Source organism: Oncorhynchus masou, chromosome 20, assembly GCF_036934945.1.
Source record: "Oncorhynchus masou masou isolate Uvic2021 chromosome 20, UVic_Omas_1.1, whole genome shotgun sequence".
NCBI lineage: Eukaryota > Metazoa > Chordata > Actinopteri > Salmoniformes > Salmonidae > Oncorhynchus > Oncorhynchus masou.
The window spans coordinates 15,409,899-15,433,863 of record NC_088231.1 but is presented as its reverse complement, the minus strand read 5'-3'; the positions used below and the strand labels follow the sequence as shown (position 1 = coordinate 15,433,863).

The following is a 23,965-nucleotide window of genomic DNA, read 5'->3' as shown; positions in this document are numbered from 1 at the left end:
TCAAAACTGTAACTCGGCCTCTCAGGAACATTCACTGTCTTCTTGGTAAGCAATTACAGTGTAGATTTGGTATTGTGTTTTAGGTTATTGTCCAGCTGAATGGGAGATTAATTCACCAGTGTCTAGTAGAAAGCAGACAAATCAGGTTATCCTATAGGATTTTGCCTGAGCTTAGCCCCATTACATTTTTAATCCTGAGAAACTCTCGTCATTAAAAATGACACGAATACCCATAACATGATGCAACCAACACTATGCTTGAAAATATGGAGTGTGGTACTCAATAATATATGTTGTATTTGCCCCAAACATAACACTTTTTATTCAGGACAAAAAGGTTTTCCGTATTAATTTAGTGAGTGCCTTGTTGCAAACAGAAAGCATGTTTTGGAATATTTTTATTCTGTACAGGCTTCCTTTTCAATCTCAATTAGGTTAGTATTGTGGAGTAACAACAATCCTCAGTTCTCCTATCACAACCATTAAACTCAGTTTTAAAAGTCCCCATCAGCCTCATTGTGAAATCCCTGAGCGGTTTCCTTTCTCTCTGGCAACTAAGTTAAGGATGCCTGTATCTTTAGGGAGGAGGTCAGAGACCTAGCAGTGTGGTGCCAGGACAACAACCTCTCCCTCAACGTGAGCAAGACAAAAGGAGATGATCGTGGACTACAGGAAAAGGAGGACCGAACACGCCCCCATTCACATTGACGGGGCGGTAGCGGGTTCGATAGTTTCAGGTTCCTTGATGTCCACATCACAAAAAAACTATCATGGTCCAAACTAGGGTTGCACATTTTGGGGAATATTCAAAAGTTGGAAACTTTCCATAGGAATTTATGGAAATCTATGCAAATTAAATGTAGATGTTTTTTGCATTGGATATATTTACCATATCATATGGAGACAGAAACAAACATTGTACCTTATCATAAGTAGACAATTGAAATTGATTAAATCCTTCCAATAGAAAAAAATGTATTTAATTAAATGAGTTGACTCTTCACATGGGATGATCTCACTGAACAAAAAGGGAATATTGAATGATCCCAAAGATCCATCACATCTCTCAAAAACATTTAACATAAATCTGTAAAATGATAGTCTAGAAACTAAAGCTTTGCTCGTCTTTCTCTCGGGCTTCCATGTCTTCTCCCTGGATGACCTCAATGTCCAGCTCTTGAACATCAGACTGAAGCATCATCTTCAATGTCACTTTCCAACCTTGTTGAGGATGACTCGTCAGGCTCAAAAAGCCTCAAATTTGCCCAGATGGCCACCAAATTTTCAACCCTTGTATTGGTCAGCCTGTTGCGTGCTTTGGTGTGTGTGTTTCCAAATAAGAACCAGTTGCGCTCTGGGGTGGCTGATGTTGGTGGGATTTGGAGAATGGAGGCAACAGGGGAAAGAGCCGCAGATCCATCAAGTCCCTTCCACCAGGTGGCTGATGAGATATATTGGCACGACTGCCATATTTCGTCTCCATCCCAAAGACCTTGCTTGAAAGTGTACTTCGCCAGACTGCCAAGAACCTCGTCCAGGCCAAGGTGGAGAGACACGGTAGTAATGACACCATAGGCCTTGTTGATCTCTGCATCAGACAGGATGCTCTTGCCAGCATACTTGAGGTCCAACATGTACGCTGCAGCGTGTATAGGCTTCAGGCAGAAGTCTTCACACTTTTTGATGTATATTTATTCTCTTATATCTGCAAGCAGTCTGAACATCAGACAGGATGGAATTGTCCCTCTCAATCCGTGTAATGGCAGCTGCTATAGGTTTCAGGAGTTTCAGGCTGCTTACCACTTTCTCCCCAAATACATCATACAGGAGGATTTTTTTATTTTACCTTTATTTAAATAGGCAAACCTGTTGCGACTCTAGGGGCAGTATTATCATTTTTTGATATAAAACGTTCCCGTTTTAAAAACGGGATATTTTGTCAGGACAGGATGCTAGAATATGCATATAATTGACAGCTTTGGATAGAAAACACTTGTACTCAGACAATATCTTTACAGTTTTGGAAAGTGTAACAGAACTGATGTTGCAGGCTAAAGCCTGAGAAGAATCCAATCCGGAAGTGCCCTATATTTTGAAAGCGCTGCGTTCCAATGAGTCCCTATTGGGTTGTGAATGGGCCATCAACCAGCTTACACTTTCTACGTATTCCCCAAGGTGTCTACAGCATTGTGACGTAGTTTTACGCATTTATGTTGAAGAATAGCCGTAGGTGGCTACATTGCGTAAGTGGTCACCTGATGGCTCCCAGGTTGACTCTTGCGTAAAATACAGAGGTAGCCATTACTCCAATCGGTCCTACTGAAAAACGAATTGTCCCTACGGATATATTATCTATATTATCGAATAGATATTTGAAAAACACCATGAGGATTGATTATAAACATTGTTTGCCATGTTTCTGTTGATATTATGGAGCTAATATGGAATATTTTTTGCAGTTTTCGTGACTGCAATTTCCGGGCGATTTCTCAGCCAAATGTGAAGAACAAACAGAGCTATTTCGCCTACAAAAATAATATTTAGGGGGAAAAAAATGAACTTTGGCTATCTACCTGGGAGTCTCGTGAGTGAAAACATCCAAAGTTCATCAAAGGTAAACAATTTAATTTGACTGCTTTTCTGATGTGTGACAATGTTGCCTGCTGCTAGCAAGGCATAATGCTATGCTAGGCTATCGATAAACTTACACAAATGCTTGTCTAGCTTTGGCTGTAAAGCATATTTTGAACATCTGAGATGACAGGGTGATTAACAAAAGGCTAAGCTGTGTCTCAATATATTTCATTTGTGATTTTCATGAACAGGGATGTTTTCTAGGGATATTTATGTCCGTTGCGTTATGCTATTTAGTGTCAGGCGATGATTACGCTCCCGTCATGCGGAATGGGGAGTCAGTAGAACAAATTCTTATTTTCAATGACGGCCTAGGAACAGTGGGTTAACTGCCTGTTCAGGGGCAGAAGGACAGATTTGTACCTTGTCAGCTCTGGGATTTGAACTTTCAGTTACTAGTCCAACACTCTAACCACTAGGCTATCCTACCGCCCCAGGATCCTGATGGGACTGTCCATATCAACAGACTGTGATAAGGACATTTCTTGGAGACTCCTTCTCCTCCAGGAGACTGTCAATCATGATGACAATACCACCCCAACGAGTGTTGCTGGGCAGCTTCAATGTGGTGCTCTTATTCTTCTCACTTTGCTTGGTGAGGTAAATTGCTGCTATAACTTCACATACCTAACAATTTCCTTGGCTCTCTTGTAGAGTGTATCCATTGTTTTCAGTGCCATGATGTCCTTGAGGAGCAGATTCGATGCATGAGCAGCACAGCCAATGGGTGTGATGTGAGGGTGGGACTCCTCCACTTTAGACCAAGCAGCCTTCATGTTTGCAGCATTGTCTGTCACCAGTGCAAATACCTTCTGTGGTCCAAGGTCATTGATGACTGCCTTCACCTCATCTGCAATGTAGAGACCGGTGTGTCTGTTGTGCCTTGTGTCTGCTCTTGTAGAATACTAGTTGAGGGGAGAAGATGATGTAGTAAATTATTCCTTGCCCACGAACATTTGCAATACGGTGTGCTTTCTCTATGATTTGCTTGACCTTCACCTGAACTCTGCATCCAGCAAATGATTAGATAAAGCATGTCTGGTCGGAGGGGTGTATGCTGGGCGAAGAACATTTAGAAATCTCTTCCAATACACATTGCCTGTGAGCATCAGAGGTGAACCAGTTGCATACACAGCTCGACTACATTCCTCCATTGAGTCAAAAAAAAAATCTGATTCCTTGAGCTGTTGCTATCGATAAGGTGTCCAATTCATCATGTTCACCTCGAATAGAAGTAGAGGGACTTTTGTCAGAGGTTGCTTTTCGTGAGCGGTGAGGAAACTTAATGCACTTGGCCAGATAATTCTGCGTCTTTGTTGCATTCTTCACATATGAATTGGCACAGTATTTGCAATTGTACACAGCTTTTCCTTCTACATTAGCTGCAGTGAAATATCTCCACACATCAGATAGTACCCATGGCATTTTCCTGTAAAGATTAGACAAACATGAGTAAAAAAAATATGAATGCAATTCCACAAACAGATAAATAGTTAAACAGTTAAGATTGAACAACTCCTTTGTAAGATAAATGTTTTAAAATGAAACGGGTGAATTAACACTCCTCAGTTAGCAGGCTCAAGCAAGCTAAAACCCACATGGTAGCAAAAACTAACTAGAAGAAATGGTTAACAAGTATGAAATGATTTAAAACACACGTTGCTGTAGGCTACTATTTACTAGTTAAAAAAAGCAAAAACATGTCATATAAGATATATTCACCCCACCTAGTATCGTAATCAAAACTTACCAGAAAGCATGTAGTGTGGGCTCAATAGCATCTCATTGGTGTGCAAGATCTTGAGAATCAGCTGTACATGTGATTGAAGAGTGCACTGCACGTGATGGAAGAACACACTGTGCATGCAGAGGGTTGCAATTCCATTGGGGATAGTTTAACCAAAACATGCCACAAGACCTAGAATTGCCTTGTGTATCCCACAAAAAAAGGTTCACTTAATAAGCTAACTTTTTTGATGAATTTATGCAAAATTCCAGAGCTCAACTTCCAATGGAAAATTTACCGGCAGGTTTCCGACACTTTGCAACCCAAACACACCAAGACAGTCATGAAGAGGGTACAACACCTTTTCCCCCTCAGGAGACTGAAAAGATTTGGCATGAGTCATCAGATCTTCAAAAAGTTCAACAGCAGCACCATCAAGTGCATCCTGACCAGTTGCATCACCGCCTGGTATGGCAACTGCTCAGCATCCGACCATAAGGAGCTACAGAGGGTAGTGCGTATGGCCCAGTAGATCACTGTGGCCAAGCTTCCTACCATTCAGGACCTACAGTTGAAGTCGGAAATGTACATACACCTTAGCCAAATACAGTGAGCAGAACAAGCATTTGATAACCTGCAAAATCGGCAATGTTTCCTACTTACCAAGCATGTAGAGCTGGTCAAGAACTACAGGAAGCGTATGATCTCTGTAATTGCAAACAAAGGTTTCTGTACCAAATATTAAGTTCTGCATTTCTCATGTATCAAATACTTATGTCATGCAATAAAATGCAAATTAATTACTTTAAAAAAATACAATGTGATTTTCTGGATTTTTGTTTTAGATTTCATCTCTCACAGTTGAAGTGTACCCATGATAAAACCTTACAGACCCCTATATGCTTTGTAAGTAGGAAAACCTGCAAAATTGGCAGTGTTTAAATACTTGTTCTCCCACTGTACATTTAAACTCAGTTTCACAATTCCTGACATTTAATCTCAGTAAAAATTCCCTGTCTTAGGTCAGTTAGGATCACCACTTTATTTTAAATGTGAAAAGTCAGAATAATATTAGAGAGAATTATTTATTAGTTATCACATTCCCAGTGGGTCAGAAGTTTACATGCACTCAATTAGTATTGGTAGCATTGCCTTTAAATTGTTTACCTTAAGTCTAACATTTGGGTAACCTTCCACAAGCTTCCCACAATAAGTTGGGTGAATTTTGGCCCATTCCTCCTGACAGAGCTGGTGTAACTGAGTCAGGTTTGTAGGCCTCCTTGCTAGCACACGCTCTTTCAGTTCTGCCCACAGATTTTCTATAGGATTGAGGTCTGGGCATTGTGATGACCACTCCAATACCTTGACTTTGTTGTCCTTATGCAATTTTGTCACAACTTTGGAAGTATGCTTGGGGTCATTGTCCATTTGGAAGACTCATTTGTGACCAAGCTTTAACTGATGTCTTGAGATGTTGCTTCAATATATCCACATAATTCCCCTCCTCATGATGCTATCTATTTTGTGAAGAGCACCAGTCCCTCCTGCAGCACCAGTCCCTCGTGCTTCACAGTTGGGATGGTGTTCTTCAGCTTGCAAGCCTCCACCTTTTTCCTCCAAACATATCGATGATCATTATGGCCAAACAGTCCTATTTTTGTTTCATCAGACTAGAGGACATTTCCATGTGCTGTTGCAAACCGTAGTCTGGCTTTTAATGGCAGTTTTGGAGCAGTGGATTCTTCCTTGCTGAGCGGCCTTTCAGGTTATATCAATATAGGACTCATTTTACTGTGGATATAGATACCTGTTTCCTCCAGCATCTTCATAAGGTACTTTGCTGTTGTTCTGGGATTGATTCGCACTTTTCTCACCAAAGTATGTTCATCTCTAGGAGACAGAACGCGTCTCCTTCCTGAGCGGTATGACGGCTGCGTGGTGTTTATACTTGCGTACTACTGTTTGTACAGATGAACATGGTTCCTTCATCAGACATTTGGAAATTGCGCCCAAGGATGAACCAGACTTGTGGAGGTCTACATTTTTTTTTCTGAGGTCTTGGCTGATTTCTTTTCATTTTCTCATGATGTCAAGCAAAGGTGGCACTGAGTTTGAAGGTAGGCCATGAAATACATCCACAGGTAAACATCCAATTGACTCAAATGATGTCAATTGGCCTATCAGAAGCTTCTAAAGCCATGACATAATTTTCTGGAATTTTCCAAGCGGTTTAAAGGCACAGTCAACTTACTGTATGTAAACTTCTGACCCACTGGAATTGTGATGCAGTGAATTATAAGTGAAATAATCTGTCTGTAAACAATTGTTGGAAAAATTACTTGTGTCATGCACAAAGTAGATGTCCTAACAGACTTGCCGTAACTATAGTTTGTTAACAAGAAATTTGTGGAGTGGTTGAAAAACGAGTTTCAATGACTCCAACAAAAGTGCATGTAAACTTCCGACTTCAACTGTATATACTAGGCGGTGTCAAAGGCCCCAAAAAATGTTCAAAGGATCCAGTTACCCAAGTCATAGACTGTTCTCTCTACAAGCGGTATCACCAAGTCTAGGTACAAGAAGCTCCTTAACAGCTTCTACCGCCTTCTACCCCCTCACCCCCAGAACAATTCAAATGGCCACCCGGACTATTTACATTGACACCCCCCCTCTGTTTTTAAACTGCGGTTACGCGCTGTTTATTATCTATGCATTGTCACTTCACCCCTACCTACATGTAAATTACCTGTTTTTAAACTGCGGTTACGCGCTGTTTATTATCTATGCATTGTCACTTCACCCCTACCTACATGTACAAATTACCTAACCTGTACCCCCCCGCACATTGACTCTGTTTCGGTACCACCTATATATAGCGTCGGTATTGTTATTTTATTGTGTTACTTTCGTTTATTTAGTAAATATTTTCTTAACTCCATTTCTTGAACTGCATTGTTGGTTAAGGGCTTGTAAGTAAGCATTTCACACTACACCTGTTGCATCCAACACAGTCAAATCAAATTTGATTTGTCACCTGAGGGACCTTACAGATAATTGTATATGTGGAGTACAGAGGTGAGGTAGTCATTCAAAAATCACGTTAAACACTAGTATTGCACACAGAGTGAGTCCATGCAACTTATGTGACTTGTGGTAAGTACATGATGGCCGCCATCTTCATGCACTTTCGCCATTGGCTGGTGAAGCTGTATAGATGTTGGTTTGTGGTAGAGGGATGGAGCAACAGAAACCAAAGCTCAATAGCTATTATCACCAGTGCTTGACTTGGACTGAAATAGGTTCAAGTACTCATTTTGGGGGCCGGTACTGTTTATATTTAGGTGCAGGAGTTCCACAATACTTGAGCTAATATTCTATAAGAGGAACAGGAGCTCCAGCAGTAGAAAATCTGACGTGCCAGTACTCAGCTCCAGTGAGCTCCTGTCAAAGTCAAGCACTGATTAGCCCACTAGAGAACAACACCCACTGGCTTCTAACTGACAACTGAACAGAGGTGGAGTCCATGTGTTCTCTTGATGCGTGTTTGTAGGGAAAGCACAGAAAGAGAGTCATCTATTGTATATGTATGGGAGAATACTTCAACTACGCGAAGGGAGTCCATTTGTGGTGTAGGCCTACATCATCAAATCAGATGGGTTGTACTCCAATTATATTACAAGATAAATTTGTTCGCCTAATAAATAAATTATGCAACAGTATTCCATGTTTCAGATTAGTTTAGAATTCAAATATATAATTCCTTATATCAGATAGACTGCAGAGAGAAGCGTACCACTAAATACCATCTGATATTGTCAGTCATACAGTAGGTTGACCCCTATTAGCTTAACCCAATAACCTGAGAATTGACTTGTTGATTTGTAGTTTTACTGAGTTATTGATTGGTTGAAGGATTGATTGGAGTTTGAAATGTGTCCTTTCTTCCTAATAGGCCTGCAATGACATAGGACTACTGTTACTTCCAGATGCACACACACACACACACAGTGTTAATTGTTTATCCAACAAGAACCGCAACTAAGAGCGATTCCCATATTTCTGTAGTTAATTGTATTCAGTTTGGGGGATTGTTGTGAGAACTGATGGGGGACAGGACATAAGGGCTCAGACTAGGTCATCTGACTATAGCAGTACAGGGCACAACAATGTGGAAGTCTCAGATATAAATCTATTACGTGGAACAAACATGCTCTCTCATGTTAGGAGGAATACTGTAGGTTCTACCCATGACATTTCTAGCTGTGCTGTTCAACAGAGGTTGTCTACTTAACGTTGGGGAGCAGGCATGGTGGAGGTAGGTGGCAGAGATGTCCCTCCCCTTCTACATCTCCTCTTTGCCTGATATTCAAGTTTGTTCTCAACAATAACATCTGTACAAAGGTTGAGGATCAAAACATGTACAGCAGCCCCCCCCCAAGTCACATGTTTGTCAAAACAGCATCTTTAGGAATTCAACACATTCCATTAGCAGGGCTGGGCCGTTCACATGATCAGTGTTTCTTGGCTGCAGAGAGCAGCCAGGCTGAGGGGAAGACCAGCGGCCCAGACAATTCCCCTCTTAGTTCTGCTGTGGTTTGTCTCGGCCTGCGAGTGTCTGTGTCTGGTCTGTACACACAAGAGAAGGACTGAGCGCACAACTCGACAGGCCAAATGGTCATCAGAGTAGTGGTCCAAACCACACACTGGCATAGTGGAGCTGAACATACAAAACAGACCAAGACAAGGCTATGCCATGTGTTATGTTATATGTTAAGGAAGTATGACAATGAATGCATTGCCAATGCCAGACCTTTTACTTAATTTAACCTTTATTTAACCTTTATTTAACTAGGCAAGTCAGTTAAGAGCAAATTCTTATTTACAATGACGGCCTACCCCGGCCAGACCCAGATGACGCTGGGCCAATCGTGCATCGCCCTATGGGACTCCAATCACAGCCGGATGTGATGCAGCCTGGATTCAAACCAGGGACTGCAGTGATGCCTCTTCCACTGAGATGCAGTGCCTTGGACCGCTGCACCACTTGGGAGCCCCACATAACCACATGTAAAGGCATAACACTGATCAACATAATGGCCTGCTGATCAATACATTCTAGTTGAAAGAGCAGTATCTGGCTGAGGCGCATTACTGTAAACAACCAATCAGCATGTGAGAATATTTCCTGGAATGTTGTCATTACTTTACGAATACACTATGAGGAAGGATCTTTTGTTTTTGGGATGATCGTTGTTCAGCTCAAAACCACATCACTTTCACTGACCCAACACTTAGAGGCTCTCTCACAGGCTGTATGGTTTCTGAATAGGGGGAGCTGAGTTGGTGTGTTGAAGTAGCAGGTAAGAGCTAAGCTCCAACGGAGCTCGAGTTGTGTGAACACCTGCAGCTCGTCAGTCCACCTGGGAACCATAAAGTCAGGGTCTGTAGTTGGAAATCCCCAAAATGTCCAGATAAGCAGCAGTAAACTCAATAGAATTCCCTCAACAATAAATACCACAAAAATGCTTACATTCTGCATAGTAGTACTGACCTGGAACTCAATGCCTGATCGACCAGTCCAGTCGCCTAGCCAAATGCCATTGGTATAATCAGAGCGAGAGACGAAGTCGGCCCAACAAAACGTCGACGGGTCGAGCACTCAAGTTAGTCCACAGGGTTCCGAGACGTACCCGAGAGACATACAGAAATAACGTTGGGAGAGTTCACGGGAATACTGAGAGAGAGAAGGTGGGAGTTCACCGTCTCTCAGCCACCAATCAGAGGGAGTGTAATCTAGCCCGCTCTCACAACAGGGTCTTCACTGGGAGGGGTGTCTCACCCCCTTCCTCTGGCTGGTAGCCAGGCCGGAGATGTCGAGCAGCACCAGAGCTGAGCTCTATAATTCAATCAGGCTGGCCGCAGGACACTCATAGGCGACAGGCTAAGAAAGGACTGGCCTGCCCCTCTCGCCCTTTACCTCGACTATCTCTTTTTCTCTGGTATAAACTCATTTAGATAATGATTTTTTTAAAGAGAGAAGGAACAAGATGAAAAGCGAAAAAGAGAGAAACAGAGCGAGGGGTAGGGAGGAGTGTATGGTCTGTCCATATGGGCCCGGCTGACTCGCAGTAACCCGAGAAATTACACAGGGCGGCGGCGGGCATTTCACAGCTCGTCTCCAGGGTGCCCCCTCCCCCAATCGCACAAACACACAGGAATCCTAAAGAGGGGTGATTGGGCCACAGCAGCAGCGGGTCTAGAGGCTGTACGAAGGCCCTGCAGAAGCACAGGTGCGTGTACATGTGGCAGAGACAACAGATGAGCCGCAACGGGGGGCAGGGCCACTTACACACAGTCCCTTGTGGTGGAATCTCAACAGTAGACCACTCACATGGATTGAGAGCCACAAACAGTCCAGATCTCTAGATCAAACAGTAAAGTCACTAAAACACTGAAATGTGAAGGGCCTTTTTCTCTCAACGGCCATGATTTACAGCGGCTGTAAAATGTATGAGGTCTGGATATTAAAATGGAGCATTACAGGCTTTACGGCCCAGTTATGCTCATCTAGTTCATGTCTGCGTCCCAGAATGGCACCCTACATAGTGCACTACTTTTGACATGAGCCCTAGTCAAAAAGTAGTGCACTAGATAAGTAATAGGGTGCCATTTGGTACGTGACCAAGGCATGCAGAAGGAGGAGGGAAGATGATTTAATGGTTGTTTCTAATGAAGCATGTCTTTTCTATGAAAGTGGATCTGGGAAGAGGCTCAACTATAAGCTGACTAAGAGGAGCACTGAGACAGACAGGCAGAGTTAACAACCTCTACTAGGTTAAACAGCCCACAGCAGCAGCTCACACCCTGATGCACACCCACAAACTGTGGGATTAGGTTAGAGCCAGAGAAAGAGACGAGACAGAATGACCCAGAGACAGAGCGACCCAAACAGAGCGACCCAGACAGAGCGACAGAGCGACCCAGACAGAGCGACAGAGCGACCAAGAGACAGAGCAGTTGTCAGAGAGGGGACTGAGCGACAGAGCGACCCAGAGAGAGCAGTTGTCAGAGAGGGACCGAGCGACAGAGCGACCCAGACAGAGCGACCCAGAGGAAAAAGGTAGCACGAAAGTGAAACAGAACAAAAAGCACTGGACACCAGCATGGTAGACCACTATTCTCTCTTCCCTCTCTCCCTCCAGACATCTGGTAGCCATCAGCACCGCACAGAGGAAGCGGCCGCCATGCCGTGCTGGGGCGCCAGGGAGCTGCGCCTTTTTCCTCCGTCAGACTCAGCGCTGCGCTCAGCAGAAACAACAAATCAGCCAGCAGAGGCCAGCCCTCACTGAACACAGCAGAAGCACAGAAGAGGCTCACATTCCTACTGCCACAGCCTGCCAAGAGGAGCCCTGAGAGGAGCAGGGAGAGGGACAGAGAGTAGGCTGGCTAATGGTGTGGGTTTGAGGCTCGCTCGGTGCATCTTTTAGTTTCCTTCCTTTCTCTCCCTCCCACTCTCTCTGCCTACTGATGGCCTATGAGGAGGTGGAGGGGGTTATTGATTGACATTCTGGAATATCACAAAATGCACACACCAAACACATGCACACACCTTGCTCATTTAGTCTCGTAACTGGTTCTGAACTCCTTCCAGGACGATATCACATGTGCTTATACACAGGCTCAGCTTTAGAGACTTGTTCCCATGACTGCACAAACAATCCAGTGGTCTGGACCATAGAAACAGGATCACTAGAAAAAGCATCCCCATTCAAGTCAATGTTCTGTGATGGGTGGATGGCCTGCAGGTCATATTTGTACTTCTATGGTCTGGTCCCGTGAGCTGCTGGAAGGGGAAGCCAGCTCTGCCTGAGAGGCCAAAGCAAAGCGACCATCTTTGGACATCTGTGTGCTCCTGGGTCCCTGCAGCAGCCCCCTCTCTCTGGAGCAGCAGTAGAACTCAAAGTTGGGGCTGGAAATAGCCTCTCTCTCTGTCATAAGGTCTATTATTACTAGCCCGATGACACCAACTGAATTCTTCCGCTGCTCTGTTTGCTACATAATTCAGTCTGAGACCACCACAAACTACTTCAACGTCAAAATAAGGGGTGTTGTACAGAACAAAGTAATCAGCGATTGGATCATCTCCAAACAGAGAATCAATGACAATTGTAAAAAAAAATGAAAGGAACTTTACCCACGAGTGTCCCGGCCCAACCTATCAGTTTCTGAGACCAATCAGAACGGTTGGAATGTTTGCGTCGGGGAGGTAGTAGACACTCAGATAAATTGCAGAGAAGAAAGTAGCATCCGTGGTCGTGGCGTAGCCAGGCAATATCTTTACAGCGAGCCATTTTTCCAGCCAGAGGTCACTGGACTGGCTTAACATGGAACAATAAATAACCATTTCTAAAGTTGAACCCTGAACACGATCGTATTATATCGTACTGCAAGTTGCATTTATGTAGCCTGCATTGTATAACTTAGGACCAAATCTGTCTTCATTGTCTGCCCTGGATACAGGCATTTAAACCTATCCAGCCAAGAGTCTGGAGTAGTGTCTTATCTGTGCTTCATAAGAACTGGGTCTGGATAGTGTTAGAGTTGGCATATTCAACCATAACGCCATGTGATTGTGGAGCTCTACAACCACAGGAGAGTTTCCACACCAAAAATAGAAAGCGTGTGTATTAGAGGTCAACCGATTAAATAGGGACGATTTCAAGTTCATAACAATCGGAAATCGGTATTTTTGGACACCGATTTGGCCCGATTTTTTTTACACCTTTATTTAAGTAGGCAAGTCGGTTAAGAACATATTCTTATTTTCAATGACGGCAGAGGAACAGTGGGATAACACCTTATTGTCACGAATATTACCGAAGGTGACTCCCCTTCTTGTTCGGGTGGCGCTCGCCGGTCTACTAGCTGTCACCGATCCTTTGTTCTGTGTTCGTTTGGTTTTGTCAAATTGGTTTCACCTGTTCCTTGTTTGGTTGTTAGGGTGGGGTTATTTAAGTTCGTTCAGCCCGCTTCTGTTTGTGTGGGCTTGTTCATCTGTATGTGTTAGAGTGGTTAGTGTTTTCATTGGGTTTCTCGTTGTCCTTGTATTTCACGATAGGGTACTTTTGTTCTGTAGTTATACCTGGTGTGGGTATACTATTTTGTTCCTGTGATTATTTTGGACATTAAGCGTGTTTTTCCCCGCATCCTTTGCTCTCTGCGCCTGACTCCACACTTATTCACTCATTGAGCGTTACACTTGTTCAGGGGCAGAACGACAGATTTTTACCTTGTCAGCTCCGGGATTCAATCTTGCAATCAATGCAATGGAGGGCGATTATTTAACAAAAACGCATTTGCGAAAAGCACAATCGTTGGACGACTGTACCTAACCATAAACACCAATGCCTTTCTTAAAATCAATACACAGAAGTATATATTTTTAAACCTGCATATTTAGCTAAAGAAATCCAGGTTAGCAGGCAATATTAACCAGGTGAAATTGTGTCACTTCTCTTGCGTTCATTGCACGCAGAGTCAGTGTATATGCAACAGTTTGGGCAGCCTGGCTCGTTGCGAACTAATTTGCCAGAATTTTACATAATTATGACATAACAGTGAAAGGTTGTACACAATATAACAGCAATATTTAGACTTAGGGATGCCAGCCGTTAGATAAAATACGGAACGGTTCCGTATTTCACTGAAACTGCAAAGCTGTAGGGTCGCTCTCACAACAATTCACAACAATTTCCTGTGTTTATTAAGAATGATGGTGGACCAAAAGACATCCAGCCAACTCCCTGTGGAACACTCGACACCTTTTAGTCCATGCCCTGACGACTTGAGGATGTTGAGGGGAAAGGGGGGGGGGGTGCAACTCAATATTAGGAAAGTGTTTGTAATGTTTTGTACATTCAGCGGGAGATTGAGTCTTTATCTATGACAGTATAAAACAGCAAGAGCCAGGCAATAAAGGTTATCTGTTTACAGACTGCATCAAGTGAGGCCAGCAGCCCAGCCACCAAGCAACATGACAAAAATCAAACACTTGTTTAAGGGGGGGGGGTTGCCCCAGGAGGCACGGTAAGGAGAGAAGAATAGGGGGTGGGTGGTGGTAGCGTTATTAGCAGTGTGTGTCAGCGGAGCACGTTGGGAGTTATAACAGGAGGACTTTGGAAAGACGACATGGGCCTAGAACATCACATGACCACAGTCGCAGTTGACGAGAATAGCCACAGAAACAGAACTGGTCAACAGGACTGCCCACACAGTGGTAGTGAGTGACGCAAGGAAATTGTTACATTTGGGGAAGGATGGGGTCTGTGCTGGTGGGCCTTCCCACTCCACAACACGAATAGGACAAGTCAGAACACAAGGAAATACAGATAAATGTACAAATAGTTATAACTATGTAATAACTTAGAAGTTGAAAGGATCTTATCCCTGCTATATCATCACTGCAGTCCAAACTGTCAGACAGGGTGCCCCGTCTGACCGGCTACACGTACCTGCTGTAGCACTAAGCCTGTGGGTTTTTGGCCGTGGGTCAACTCCAGGCCTATTCTTGGTCCCTGAGACCCAGACAGACTATCAGGCAGAAAGTGTGCATAGATTAACTGTCTAGAGTATGTTATAAAGAGACCTATGGCTTTCATCACTGGATTGCTAACTACACCAATAAAACCAAATCAGGCGAAAGCGAGCAATCCCGTTGCCACACACACACCTGAGTGAAAAACAAGCCGCTCAAATACACCACCGCTCAGGTCATGTTAAATCAGCCTTCCTCCATGTTGTAAAACGCTGGCGGAGGTTTTCACCCATGTGTGTGTGTGTGTCCCTGTAAAATAACCAAAACTTTATTCATAGGGCTTAGCTTTAATTGGCTGCTGTGTTATTGTGGTTGTGCGCATTGTTTATCTTGTCGTGATTGGGTTTCAAGCGGCCCCCGCTACGCAAACAAGCAAATGAAAACTTAGACAACCGAAAAGCACCTTGGGTCGTCTGGCGATACTGGTGGAGCTCTGGGTACATAAACACTAGTCAGGTGGTCGTTTTCTTTTTTGGAGAATCATTCAAATACAAACAATGAATGGGTCTGAGACAGTTAATCTGTTTGTTGAAATATGTTCCAGTCTTTGGAAACGACTGAAAAGAGGGATAAACAGGGTGTATGTGGTACGTAACAGCATTGTAATTGCAGTGTCAACAAGATATCACCCCGCATTAATGTTGTATGCCTTTCTTTTTTCTTTATATTTCTAATGGACATTTAAATAATTGATGGCCGACGCAATCCATTATTTTCTGGGCATGACTGCTACCACACAACAGCAGTCTGCTGCTTTTCAAAATGGACTGTTCCGTTGTCGTGGTAGCCATAAGGACATACTCTGCATCCCAAATGGGACACTGTTCCCTATATAGTATACTACTTCTTGGTCAAAAGCAGTGCAATACATAGGGAATAGCGCTGTTTGTACACAGGGGCTCTCCAAATCTGTTCCTGGAGATCTGTCCCGTAGGTTTTCACTCCAACCCTAATCTAGCGCACCTGCTTCTAATAAATATCTGGTTGATAAACAGAATCAGGTTAGTTACAACTGGGGTTGGAGGGAAAACCTACAGGAGGGTAGCTGTCCAGGAACAGGGTTGGAGAGCCCTGGTCTTCAACAATAATGCATGCTGGCTGCTGGCTAGGAATAGCCTCCTACGCTAACGCCACACAAGCGCTTCTGTTCTACTTGCTAAGTAGATTTAATGAATCCTGCACTCAACAAAAAAGCTATTCCTTTGTTTTGTTTGACCACTCCACTGAGTCCTGTCTGTCTATCCATCCGCTCTGTCGTTTGTTCAGAAGTTGCAGAATTTCCTCCTTTGGTTGGTCGCAAATCAAAAATGTTAAATTGGCTTGAGCACGAGTAATGGCTTATAGGGTGCTGCAGCGAGCTACATACAGTAAGTGGTTCAGGTCAGGAGAGACTCCTCAAGCTGCTAACTGGTGAGAGACATTTACAGAAGTGGAAGAATATTTTCTGAGCCGGCTAGAGGATGTCCTCAGCGAGTCTACTGCCGTCACCCTATGGATTTGTCCCAAAAGGCACCATATAGTGCACTACTTTTGATCAGGGCCCATAAGTAGTGCACTATATAGCGAACAGCCATTTTGGACAGAGGGACACTCAAAACAGGAACCTTTGGGGTTCAACATTTTCCCTCTCAGCTCGTTGTGTCAGCCTGTCTCCGGAGTGTTGTTATTCAAACACTGAGGCCCTGTGAGGGAAAGGATGGGAAAAGCACCGCGTGAATAACCCCTCTGAATGCTTTGGGTGCGACCAACCAATTGAGCTTCCTATGAGAAGAGCGATCATGTCGCCATATGGGGAGGGGACACCGAGAGCTATTCCCCCTGCTGCCTCCCGGCCTCAACTGTCTCCTCACATTAAGTGGAGCTGACAAAATAACAACCAACTTTTATCCCCTTTAATTTCCTTGGGAAGTGTAGAAAACACAGCACAGATGTCTCAAGACACACAACCTGCAGGGCTCTCTGATGAAAGCTTTACAAGTGGGACCTCCACAAATTCACAGATTGCGAGAGAGGCGAGAAACGAAAGAGGAAGTTTGTAAAAATTAAAGTGCAATGTCAATGAAATGAAAACCTAACAGAGTTGCATGTTCAGAGCAAACGTTTACATTTCTGCGGCTGGGACAAATCTGACTGGAGTGGTTGTGGTTGCCTCATACCATCTCACCAAGACAAGAAAGGAAAACGCAACGGTTCTGAAGGTGACCTTACATCCTATAGGCCAGAGGTATTCAACGCCTGCTCTACGAGGTCTGGAGCCTGCTGGTTCTCTCTTCTACCTGATAATGAATTACACCCACCTGGTGTCCCCAGGTCGAAATCAGCACCTGATTAGAGGGGAACAATTTAAAAAAGCAGCAGAACTGGCTTTGAGGTCCAGGGTTGAATTTGATGGCTATAGCCATACCTATCCCGTGTATGGATAAACCTGTAACACACTAAACACCCACAACACTGTGGTCCATGAAGTCTATATGCCAGCGTATGACCCCTAGATGGGACAGAGACCCCTTTCTCTGGGGACCTGCACTGTCATGGTTACGCTCCTACTATATACGCTGTCTGTGTGTCTACATGTCTCCACTCTCCATAAATAGAAAAAAGGCCTTAGTGTGCACTTTGAGCTGCCCAGTGCTCTGCCTGCCGGTAAACAGGGCGGTGCTGCAGACACAGGCAGGCCGCTGAACAGTTTAACCCTTTATCTCATCCAATCAGGGGCTGAGCTGGCCAGCCGGGGACAAACTTTGCCCAGAGTGGTTAACCTCCCGGCAGGGCTACGTGTCTGGCCTGGAGCTACTGTGGAGAGTAGAGGCTGAATGCTCAGACAGTAAGGGTCAACACTGGAGAATGAGAGGGCACACAAACAGAAGGTCTACTTAGATCAATCTGTACAGTCTATAGATGACCTGTCTCCCTGACAAAAAAGCAGCAGAACCACCTCTCTGACCCCCTCCCTCTCAGGCAACGCCTCCACACACAACCTAAATACCCACCCCTGTATCTGTAAGGTCACCTTTACATTCAGAACCCTTGCCAGAGGGAGACCTACACTACCGTTCAAACGGTTGGGGTCAATTAGAAACTTCCTTGTTTTTGAAGGAAAAACGTTTTTTGTCCATTAAAATAACATCAATTGATCAGAAATACAGTGTAGACATTGTTAATGTTGTAAATGACCATTGTAGCTGGAAACTTCACCGTTGACGTTGAGACTGGTGTTTTGCTGGTACTATTTAATGAAGCTGCCAGTTGAGTACATGTGAGGCGTCTGTTTCTCAAACTAGACACTAATGTACTTGTCCTCGTGCTCCGTTGTGCACCGGGGCCTCCCACTCTTTCTATTCTGGTTAGACAGTTTGCTCTGTTCTGTGAAGGGAGTAGTACACAGCGTTGTACGAGATCTTCAGTTTCTTGGCAATTTCTCGCATGGAATAGCCTTCAATGCTCAGAACAAGAATAGACTGACGAGTATCAGAAGAAAGTTCTTTGTTTCTGGCCATTTTGAGCCTGTAATCGAACCCACAAATGCTGATACTCAACTGGTCTAAAGGCCAGTTTTACTGTTTCTTTAATCAGAACAACAGTTTTCAGCTGTGCTAACATAATTGCCAAATGGCTCCAGCTTCAACCATAAACAACAATTCGCCAGTGATCAGTGTTCCTCCTAATAGTGCATGCAGGGCCTCATCTACACCACAAAGATCCTTATTAACAATTTGCAGGGTCAAAATACAGCCATTCATATTGTAGAACACCATTAAGGACACACACACAGTTACACACACAGTTCCAAAACTTACACACAAAAGGTCACAAAAGCGGTGTTTAAACAGACGCCGCCAGGCTTTGTCAGAAGTGTGAATCAGATGAATTGGGTCAAAGAGTTGTTCAGAGACAGCAGTAGAACAGGCTGTTCCTACAGGGCCACAAAGCGGCAGCAGCAGAACAGGCTGTTATAGGGGCACAATGAAGCCATTTAGGCCAGAATGGACATGTACCAAATCATACAAATAGATTAACACATTCCTAGGGTCTAATGAATGTAGGGTGAGATAAATACACACTAGTCTATAGACCTGAGGGTAGTGAAGTAGTAGGCTACAGTGCAATCAGGTCACTATCAGTTTGCTCAGGGGCCTGGTGAAACACAACACACTGCATTAACCCATTGGATTATACCCTTAACAAAATGTACACTTTTTAAGGGAGTAGACCGTTCTCAGTGCTCCATTCACATAAGGATAAGTGTTCCCAGTCTGTCACTTCAGAGTGACCTGCTGTAAGTAAGATGGACTTGATGAATGAACACCTCGGGGTGTTGCAGTCCACCAAGTTAGCAGTTACACACCCTCAGTGTGTACAGCAGCTGGGCTGGCTCCCTACACTACCCTTCAGTTAAATCACACACCCCCGGTGTCTTGGGAATAAGGAACTTTTTAATTTTTTTTACCTTTATTTTACTAGGCAAGTCAGTTAAGAACCAATTCTTATTTTCAATGACGGCCTAGGAACAGTGGGTTAACTGCCTGTTCAGGGGCAGAACAACAGATTTGTACCTTGTCAGCTCGGGGATTCGAACTTGCAACCTTTCGGTTACTAGTCCAACGCTCTAACCACTAGGCTACCCTGCCGCCCCACTAAGTGTTATGTGATCAGAGTCTCCTGTCTCATCTGTTCCTGCTGTGGGAGGGCATAGTTACTCTATCACCATGGTTACTGTGTCACCACCACGAGCCGCTCCATAGTAACCCCTACATTCCCCCCGGCTGACTGATTGTCACACTTCACGAGGACAGAGGGAGTGTTGAGCGCCGGGTGCCGATAAATCATGACTCGCGAGTGGACTTCTTATCCGGACCACGTAACCTGAACAGGAAACACTCTGGGCCCTCAATACAGGCTCTAAATTTGGGGCGGCAGGTAGCCTAGTGCTTAGAGCATCGGGCCAGTAACTGAAAAGTTGCTGGGTCGAATCCCGAGCTGACAAGGTAAAAATCTGTCTTTCTGCCCATGAACAAGGCAGTTAACCCACTGTTCCACGGTAGGCCAACATTGTAAATAAGAATTTGTTCTTAACTGACTTGCCTAGTTAAATTAAGGTTAAATAAAAAAAACAGGCTCTAACTAGGACTCAGTAGGGCTGCAGTCAGGACAAACTCCTGTAGTAACAAGGAGAACTGTGAACTGAGTTCTGTGCCAATTCAGATTGATCATAACATCAGTGGAGGGAGGACAGAGGGAATGGTATTTGGCAGGCGATGCCTTGGTTCAGTATGAGACATTGGGAGAATCTCAATTGCATACTCCTCACATCCTCCTATTGCCCCACCTCCTTCTCAAAACCCATTGGCTGAGAAAGCCAGAGGTCCTTCACCTCTAATGGGTTTTGTGGCAGCGCGAGGGGTATACAATCGAGATTCTCCCTGAGAGATCGGTTGAGGAGAACTGGTTGCTGTGAAAACATGTAGAGCGCAGGGCTGTCCAGTTCCCAATGCAAACATCAATAGAGATATCCAATAAGCCACAAATACAACACTTAACAGCCTTTTGGACACAGCAAGACTTAAAAATGGCAATTTGTGTCTCAGAGTTGTGGCGTGCAGTCGCTTGAATACGCCATCTTTGTAGATTAGCAGCAAATACAACTGATAGAGGGCCCACGAATACAATGGCGATAGATGTTCTATCTATGTTCTTTGGATAGATAACAGATCCAATATCATGGGAACTAATATACAGCCAACTGATTCGCCCACTGATTCACACAACAAAAGGGACATATACAGGGTGGCAATTTCATTATGGGTGTGAGAATGTTAACACTTTTCAGGTAAAAACAAAAACAAAGGTCATGTAAGACTATCAACAATAACATCCAGCTTCCAAAGAAGTGTGTGATTCATAGAGAGACAACCATTACTTTGCATAACAGGGTTCTAGCTATGCAACTGCGATTGAAATGTATTTTCATATCATTTCAATACTGTACTGTTTTATATGGGCATACCTCCCTGTCTCGTAAGTAGGCCGAGTCTCGAGTCTACATGGGACACTCTTCACGACACTTTGATACAAAGTGATTTGTTGCAGGTTAGGAGAGCATTTTTGGTAACCTTAACCTCAGTCTCCTAATGTGCTGCGTAAGTCCTAACCTGCTACAAAAAAAGTCACTTCGGTATCAAAGTGGCATGAGTCTACATAGACTAGACTATGGAGAAGACTGAACATTCTCATTTCCTGTGACAACCAGGAACTGCTTTCAAAAGCATTCCTTTTAAGAACACAATCAATTGGAATTCATTCACGACATTGTGAGAGTTGTCAATGTGATCTGTTTCTTAGATCCGTACATTAGTCAAACCTACACTTAGGATTTTGACATTAAAGCATGTGCTCATAAACTATTATGCTATGACTTAGACCATTATGCTATGACTTAGACAGACGAGCATTTCAGTTGCCTTGCCGTGGAATGCGAATGTTGCACAGTATGGGACCATTTTCATGAATGCTTTGAAATAGGCCCACTGTTGGAATTTGCATCAAATCACTGAAAAGCTCAACAGCATGCAAGCTGTCATCATAAAAAGATGTAGCCTAGGAGGCCATTGTCACCTGACAATACTACAATCGGATTTGAAATCCACTTCTTGCTATTCATGAATTGTCGATAATTGTTGTAGCAAACAAAGATTGGAGATGCTGCATAAACTTTGTGCAGCTGGGGGAAGTGATTAGCGAGGCAACGTACGCAAATTCGAAAGTGTTACATTTGCATAGCTACAATGTATCCGCTCTGTGGTAACGATCCAAAGCAAGACATGAATATGATCAAGCTCAGACTTACGTAACGTCTCAACTTTTTTTCTGGAGGAGATTTTCTTAACCAGCCGGAGCACACCACATCTCCCCCGCTCATCTTTCCTCCTTTCTTCCTCGCCGTCTGGATGTTTGGGCCGAGATTGTTTTGAGTGAACCTGCAAATATTGACAGGGAGCGGTCAATGGAAAAAAAACACTGAAAAAAAAATACGTCGCATTGGTTGAGATTTTATGAGTTGGGTAAGCGATAAATACCGTCACACCTCCTAGTCTGCGCTGCGAGTCACCAACAGCGACTTTACGATAGTCCTCTGAAATGTATCAACCTCTTTTGTCAAGAAGTGTGTTAAATAGCCAAATTAAATCCCAAAGTGTCGTGCGTCCGTGGTTACCTTCTTCTGGATAGGTTTCGTACTCCAAGCAGAATACTTGCTTGCAAGTGAAACTCGCCGAGTTTGGCTTTCAGTGAACGCTTTTATGCAATTCCTTCCAAAGTAGAACAAATATTTGGAAGCACACTAGGATACTTATTTTCCTCTCCTTTCCGACGCATTATTGTTTCACGGAAAGTACAATGCCTTTTCACCCAAAAACGTAGCGTTTCACCGACCTTCCTCCCAGTTTCACTCCCTGTGGTTGCTAATTATGATTGACAGATCGGCAGCTCTGTGTTTTCCCTGAACTCAGCCTGACAGCCTCCTTTGGAACACGCAGGCAGAAGGAGAGGCGGCGTGCAGGAAAAAAATAACCAACACGCCATGGGACATGTAGTTCTCAATTGTTTAGCGTTTCTCCCCCCAAAACAAATAACCGCATTTTGATCAATTATTTTTTGCATATGGTTAGTATAGATTTACACCCATCTGACTGAATACCGTTGAGAAAAGATGGCTTTCTAATGACTGAACGGAATAAGAAAGAACCTGCATTCCAGTGTTCAATGTAGGACCTCTCATGCCATGCGCACGTGGAAACTACACTTACCACAATGCGCGCCACTTGTGCGCTCGAAGTCATGCAACCTCGAAGACAGTGAAGAAATGACCGTACAATTAGAAAGTTGGCGATTTACCATTACATTATATCTATGTGTGTAAGTGTGAGCACCAAAACCAGAAACAACAAAACTCGAATATGAATATTATAATATCAGCAACAATAAATAAAACAGATCTCTTCGTCATATGTTTTACCTTTATTTAACCAGGCAAGTCAGTTAAGAACACATTTCTATTAACAATGTTGGCCGATGCTGGGCTAATTCTGCGGGTGCCCTATGGGACTCCGAATCACTGCCGGTTGTGATACAGCCTGGATTCGATCCATGGTGTAGTGACGCCTCTAGCAGTGAGACACAGTGCCTTAGACTCCTGCACCACTCAGGAGCCCAAATGAATGAAATGTCTTTGTTGCTTCATTGCAAGAGTAGGCTATCCATCCCTTGAAGACTCTAGAAGTGTTGTTCTTGTAGACCCTGAGCCTGACTATTGGCAATTTGCCAGAGATGAGTTCCCATGAGGGTTAAAGTATCTGTGGAATCCTGGAATGTTATTGTAATGGTAAAAAGCTCTCAGCGGTATTTTGGCTATTAGCCTGTATTTGTAAGTGCATCTATAATGTTTGACTGCCAATTTCTAATGGGTTTGAGCATAGTATACATGAAGGTCAATATTGTTGTGATTAAGGAATAGTCAACTGATGTACCAAAACAAATATTATCTTTTCATATAACTTACTAATACAAATGAATAACTATTATTGTGCACAACAGCCATCACAGGGCGGCAGGGATCCTCGTGGTTAGAGCATTGGACTAGTAACCGGCAGGTCGCTGGATCCTAATCCCCGAGCTGACAAGGTAGAAATCTGTGGTTTTGCCCCTGAACAAGGCAGTTAACCCACTGTTCCTAGGCTGTTGTTGTAATTAAGAATTTGTTCTTAATTGACTTTCCTCATTTAAAAAAACAATTCAATGTATGACTCAGGTAACACAATAACATTCAAACAATGTATTAATCATATGCAGATTCACAACTAAGTACAGCCATGACCCACCCATTTGTGAGTGAGACTTTGCATTCTAATATTAATCCATTTAAACATTCACATAGCCATTAAAGATATTTGTCACAGCATAGCTCCATACAGCAGGCAAGCCCAACCAGTGAGGACAACAATGGAGTACATTTGTCA

At 43.7% G+C, this 23,965-nt stretch overlaps 1 protein-coding gene across 9 annotated transcripts in view; it reads right to left on the bottom strand.

Moving 5' to 3' along the window:
- LOC135507016 (GRB2-associated-binding protein 1-like) overlaps positions 1 to 22,464 on the bottom strand; it is a 73,605-nt gene extending 51,141 nt beyond the window's left edge. For 2 of the 9 annotated variants that reach the window (XM_064926506.1, XM_064926503.1), the window contains exons 1-2: positions 22,036 to 22,464; positions 21,799 to 21,928 (exon numbers count right to left, since the gene is read on the bottom strand). In XM_064926506.1, coding sequence (XP_064782578.1) covers positions 21,799 to 21,870 — 72 coding nt within the window. In that variant the 5' untranslated portion in view covers positions 21,871 to 21,928; positions 22,036 to 22,464. Of the gene's footprint in view, positions 1 to 21,798; positions 21,929 to 22,027 lie in introns of all 9 variants that reach the window. The other 7 variants (XM_064926497.1, XM_064926501.1, XM_064926500.1 and 4 more) reach the window with 5 other exon arrangements.
- Positions 22,465 to 23,965: the final 1,501 nt, after the last annotated feature.